Raw genomic sequence first — 6287 nt, 5'->3', positions numbered from 1 at the left:
ACAGGCCTTATACTATGTGGTTTTAACAATACATGAAGATGTTGTTGTCCACCAGAGCTTACAAAGACAGCACATGGAGATACTAGTATGCTCACCCAGCTCAAGAAAACCAAACTCCTTGGTTGCTCAATCTCTATAGAGTATTCTCCTAGGGCCATATCAGTGAAGAATAACTGTTTTGTTTTATTGGTAATCTCATGTACAGAGAAATAAAGTAAATGGAAACAAGAAATAGTGGAATTAAGTGGAGAGGACAATATAAGTATGTGAGGGAGATAGAATTTGGCCAGAGGAAGAAACAATTTGATTTGATGCAAGCAAATGGTGAGAGAAAACCAGTAGCTCTGCTTTTGACCCAAAGTGAAATGTGGCGAGGAATCTAGAATTGGGCTCAGGAGAATATAGGGTGAAGAAATTATGTGGATAAAGATCTGTAGAACAAACTTGTTTAAAAGGACTAAAAGTAAATATTTCAAAATGAGGATAACAAGGGAGATAAGGGCAGTTTGGAAAATATTTGATCCTCTCAGATTTATTACAGATTCCAATGAGAATGAATACTCTGAACTTTGGATGATTGATTTTCCCATAGACTACAATGAAGGAGATAAAAAATAGATGTACTTGTTTTATTATCACTTGCCAAGCTGGAATGGGCACTGGACTTCTCCAAATCAGGCGTTACAAGGAGGCCCTCCTACTGGCTGGAGGTCATATCCCACCTCCTTTCCCAGACCATATACATTCCTGCTTTCCTCACTGATTTAGAGTGAGTGGCAGAGGTCTTCAGTTACCTGCCTGAAAATTGAAGGGGAGGTTTGAATAAATCTGCAATGGATCTGATCTGGAAATTTTCCATGGAAACCTGGTTTTTCCTGGCTCTCATTGTCCTGCTTCTCTATCTGTGAGTAATTGTCCATGCCCCTGTTTTCTGTTTTCTTATTACCCTGATGCTGATGTTTTGAGCTTCCTCCTCATATCTCTCTATTGTGGTGTTAAAAAGAGATGAACAAGACTGTGCCAAGTGTGATACAATTGACTTGAATTTGAACCTAAAATAACACATCTGAAGCCTAGAAATAACTGACACTGTATGACAGTTGAACCTTGCTTGATTTGAAAGCTTAAGAAATACTAGGACACACAATTTAATGTGCATCTGACCCAGTTATGCCTTGTTTATTCTGTCTGTTGGGAGACCTAAGGAATTAGCATACACATGTGAGAAACTGTTTCTTAATTTAGTTTTGTACCAAAAAATTTGAAGAGAAAACATTAATATAATTTTTATTTGAAAAACTTTATCTTATAAGCAATAATCAATTTATTGAAGGTGTCTCCAAAGAGACTATTGAAATTATTGAAAGCTCCCGATTAATGAACAAAAAAGTTTGTCTCACCTCTTTTCATTAATTGCATGCTTGAACCCTTTGATGAACGGTATACACCAATTATTCCCCATACTTTTATTGAGAAATAAATAGCGATGAGATAGTTTCAAATCAAATTGGTAGGACAGTTCCAATAATTAACATATTGCATACTGTCTTCCTAGTGGTTATTTGTTGTACAAGATGCAGATACGATAGCCTATTTACAAATACTATTGGAACAAATCCCTCTATTCACTCTATTAAGAGAATGTAGCTATATATATCTATCCTAACCAATTTGAATACACAGATACAAAATGGTCATTCATCTGCAGACCCTTTTTTTGTTTAGTTCTGTCATTTAAATATCATAGGTGTGTGAACTCAGCTTTGTATTCCAAAATAGTCCAGTAGTCCATAACATCATTGGGTCTTCTGGTTGACTGGCAACATCAGAAGTGGTTGACCTGTGTTCCCTACAACTCAACATAACACCACCTGACTAACTATATATTCTTTCTTTTTGCCATAATTTTATTGATAAACAAATAGCAATGAGACAGTTTCAAATCAAATCACTAGGACAGTTTCAATAATTAACACACTGCATACATTCTTCTTAGTGGTTAATTGCTATACAAGATGCGGACTTGATATCCTATTTACAAACACCATTAGAACAAATCATTCTATTCATTAAGAGAATGTAACTATATATCTATCCTAGCCAATTTGAATACACAAGTATATATTCTTTTCATTAATTGCATGCTTGAACCCTTTGATGAACGGCATACACCATATATATTTGGACACTTGTGAACTAAGCAACTGCACTGAAGTAATATTAGGTTCATGCTTGGAGTGCCTGTCATTCTGGTCTTCTGAATACGGGCTGCTTGTCATGACATGCCAGTTGCTGCTATGATGTCTCTCAGGTAGATGATTGTTCAAAAAGAAGGGGGTGGTGAATGAAGGCAAGAGACAGGAATAGGAATGTTGTGGGACTGTCCTGCTTCAAGATTGTATATGGTTAGATTTTTGGACTTACATGTAAACATAAGAATTATATAATTTTTATGCCTATTTTTAAAATATATTCTAATTTTTAAATGTTTTTTCATCATATTCTTTAGTGACTTAAAGTTTAACATATCAATACTTGATGAAAAATACCAGTTCCATGTTATGCCTAAGATGTTTGATATTCAGACAGATAGTTAGGTTAAGCTTAACAGCCTAAGTTGTATGGTAATAACAATAAGCTTGTCTTATGGAAGGTTAACAACCTAAGTTTGCAGACCAAATTTATATAAGGAGGGCCACAAGGAAAGCCAACATTTTGGCCCTAGCCTTCCAAGGTCAATTAAGATTCAGGACATATGAGAACTTGTACTGTAACGTCATGTACCTCGGTAGTGTCCCAAATTTTCTGATCAAGGAGATTATGGGGCCAAAGAGGAAAGTGATTGATGATGTAGAGTGTGCCTAAGGAGAGTCACCTGGAGAGAAAATATTCTCTCAGGCTTTCACAGAGAGCAGACTGGCCAAGCAATGGTCGTGACACATCCCCATGGCTGACACTGACAAAGGTTCTGCACTCTGTGGTACAGGATCTCAGGATAAATCCTGAGGGGATTTCACTGATCTTATCAGACCCAAAAGTTACCTCTCTTGTTGCATAGGTCCTGCTGTACCTTGGTCTTAACCATCCAGCAGAAATGTATGAAAACAAAATATATGAAGTAAATTCATGATGCTATGTTGAGCTGTATGGGACTCAGGTCAACAATTTCTGACATTGCCACTGAAGTGGAAGACCCAGTAGTATTATGGACTACAGGATGCTTTAGAATATTTTGCTGAGTTAACACACCTATATTATTCAAGTAACGGAACTTAACAAGAAAAGGGGATATAAACGAATGTCCATTTTGTATCTGTGTAGTCAAAATGGTTAGAATAGGTATATCGTTACATTCTCTTAATGAATAGAGTGACTTGTTCTAACAGTGTTTGCAAATAGAATATCATGTCCGTATCTTGTACAGCAATTAACTAGTAGGAAGAATGTATGCAATGCATTAGTTATTGAAGTTGTCCTACTTATTTGGTTTGAAACTGTCTCATTGCTATTTGTTTCTCAATAAAATTTTGGGATAAATTGAGGTTATTGTATACAGCTTATTGTTGGATTTTGTTTCCTAATCCACTGTACCTGTCTATTTCTCTTAATTATTAAATTGCTTCCATTTACATTGATGGTCATAAATGAGAGGTATTGACTTATGATTGACATGTTATTTACTTGTTGTTTTTACTCTTTTTTTTCCTGTGTTTAATTATTTGCCCTCTTTAGTTGGTTGCTTCTCATCTCATTCGTGGAGTTCTAATCATTTTGGTCCCTCTCTAGAACATCTTTCAGGAACCTATGCAGGTTTGGCTTTGCCATCAGGAAATTCTTTAATTGTTCTTTGTCATGGAAGTATTTCACTTCTGCACCAAACTTGAAAGAGAATTTTTCAGGGCATAGTAGTCTGGGCTGGAATTTGTTTACAAAGGGGAGTTGAAGTACTCTGCTCCATGCTCTTCTTGCCTTTATGGTTTGTGAAGAGTAGTCGGCCATAATTCTGATAGGATTTCCTTTCAATGTGCTTTGCTTCTTTTCTCTAGCAGATTTCAGTATATTCTTGTGCTGCATTTCTAGGGTCTTGACTACTATGTGTCTCAATGTGTTTTTAATTTGTTCGAGGTTATTTGGCATTGTGTATGCTTCAATTACCTGAATGTCTGATTGTATCCTCATATTTGGGAAGTTTTCTGCTATTACTTCTGCCTATACTTTTTAAAATGTAATTTGTATTGACTCCTTCTTTCTCCTTGATACTTATTAGTCTTACGTTGTTGTTTGCATCCTCTTGCAAGTGATGAATTATTTTTTCCTGCATCCTCCTGGTTTTTAAGGGATCTTTTCTTACCTTTTCACTAGCTGTACCAGCATTCAGGATCTGAAACTCTGCCTTCACTTTCACTCAAATTGTTTTGAAAGCTTTTGATTGATGTTTTAATTTCCTGTATATCTCTTTGACTCTGCTTCATGTGATCTATTTTCTTCCTGTATTGCTCATTCAAAGAATTCGTCATTTTTCTAATGTCCTGTATTTTTTTTATTGTTGTCTTCTTTAGAAGCAGCTATTAATTCTTTACTGCCAGAGTTTTTCAGATTGGGTTTCCTCCCTATGTTTCTGTAGTTGATTCTTTACTTCAGGTGCTATGAGTTCAGTGAATTCTTTTTTTATTTCAGAAAATTATTCCACTCTAGTTCCTCTATAACTTTATGCTGTTGCTTATTTACTTTAGATGCTATGAATTCAGAATTCATATATTTCAGCTGAGCTAGTGTCCTCTGCACTTGTTCTGGATGGGCATTGCGTTTCCTCCATATGTTTCTGCATTTGATTCTTTAATGCAGATGCTATTAATTCAGGGATTTCTTTTTTCATTTTCAATCTGAGTTCCTCTATACCTTTTTGCAGTTGTTTCTTCATTTCAGAAGCTGTTGATTCATTGATTTCAACTGTGTGATTCCCAATTTGTTCTGTGTTAGTGTCCTGTGGGTCTATGAGTATTATAGTAATCCTTAATGGCCTTTCCAACTTTATGCCAGAGTACTTCATTGAGTGAGCATGCCCTCTTCAGAAATCCCTGGCAACACTCCTAAGAGAAGACAGAGTAAGAAATTTGTGGTGAGGTCACTGTGATCCCCTGGGACTTAAGAAAAACCCTGATGATATCTACAGAGAGCTTCCGCTCCTGAGACTGCATATGCCCAATTTTACTCCTAATGAATTTTTCCCCTGGCATTCTCTCACAAGGCCGCTCTGCTGCCAGGGTTCAATCCTGAGCCCTATGAATGCCTGAGGTTCCTGATCAGGCACCAACTGTGGGACTACCGCCCTTGCAGAGAGGATTAGTGAGGATAGAATTGAAAGAAAGATACCCAAAGTCAGGAGATCCAGTGATGAGTTTATTTTGCTACAAGCTTATGTATAGAAAATCTAGATCTTGTGCCCTTATTTTGTCCTAGTTCACTCTAAGCATTCTTATTTTCCTGGGGTTAGAATAGTTTCTCAGGATGAAGCTGATAAACAGAAGAAACACTCAGTCTGCCTTATGGCCCATTGTCCAAACTGTGGGATAAGTAACCTGGGCACGATGCCACACTTTAATTCATTATCAGACTGTTTCTTCAGAAAGGTGAAGCCAATTTTGGGGGCTTACTTCCAACAATGTATCAGAAGCTAATGATTTTTTGATTAAGCTTTATAAAAAATGATCCTTCCTGTCATTGTACTCATGAGGTGCATTACCTGATGACAGAGATTCAATGAAGGGAGAAACAGTCCTTAGATGGAGTTCATGGTGTTTCATTCTTCCCTGCCATATCTTTTATGTAACATAGAGTTCTCTATAGCTAAAATCCATAACATTTCTCCTAACAAAGACTTGGGTGTCCCTCAGTTGTTTACATTTTTCTCAGGCCAGTATATGCCTGAACCTATCACTCTAGAGAAAGAATAGCATTATGACTTCCACCAGTTTCTTCCTGGAAGACAGGTTCTGAAGGCCAAATACTTAGGTAAATTCTTCTGTGGGAATAGAAACACATATTTGGTCTTAACCATCCATCAGAAAAATATAACCACAAGGTATAAAAAGTAATGTCATATTAATATGCTGAGCTATAAAAGGCTCAAGTCAAGAACTTCAGACAATTGCCAGTTCTGATAACCCACTACTATTATGGAGTATTGCACTATATTGGGATATTATGCTGAATTCAAGTACCTACAATATTTGAACAGTCATCAAGTATGAAAAGTTCCTTTAAACATGTCTCCAAATACAGCTTCT

General features: G+C 36.5%; 1 protein-coding gene across 1 annotated transcript in view; it reads left to right on the top strand.

Annotated features, from left to right (window-relative positions):
- Positions 1-708: 708 nt before the first annotated feature.
- LOC101570676 (cytochrome P450 3A8-like) overlaps positions 709-6287 on the top strand; it is a 76584-nt gene continuing 71005 nt past the window's right edge. The window contains exon 1 of the mRNA XM_023708703.1: positions 709-904. Coding sequence (XP_023564471.1) covers positions 834-904 — 71 coding nt within the window. The 5' untranslated portion in view covers positions 709-833. The remainder of the gene's footprint in view (positions 905-6287) is intronic.

This window comes from Octodon degus, unplaced genomic scaffold (genome assembly GCF_000260255.1).
Source record: "Octodon degus isolate 3935 unplaced genomic scaffold, OctDeg1.0 scaffold00479, whole genome shotgun sequence".
NCBI classification, from domain to species: Eukaryota; Metazoa; Chordata; class Mammalia; order Rodentia; family Octodontidae; genus Octodon; species Octodon degus.
Note: the sequence above shows the minus strand (reverse complement) of the source record. Positions and strands in the feature narration are given on the sequence as shown.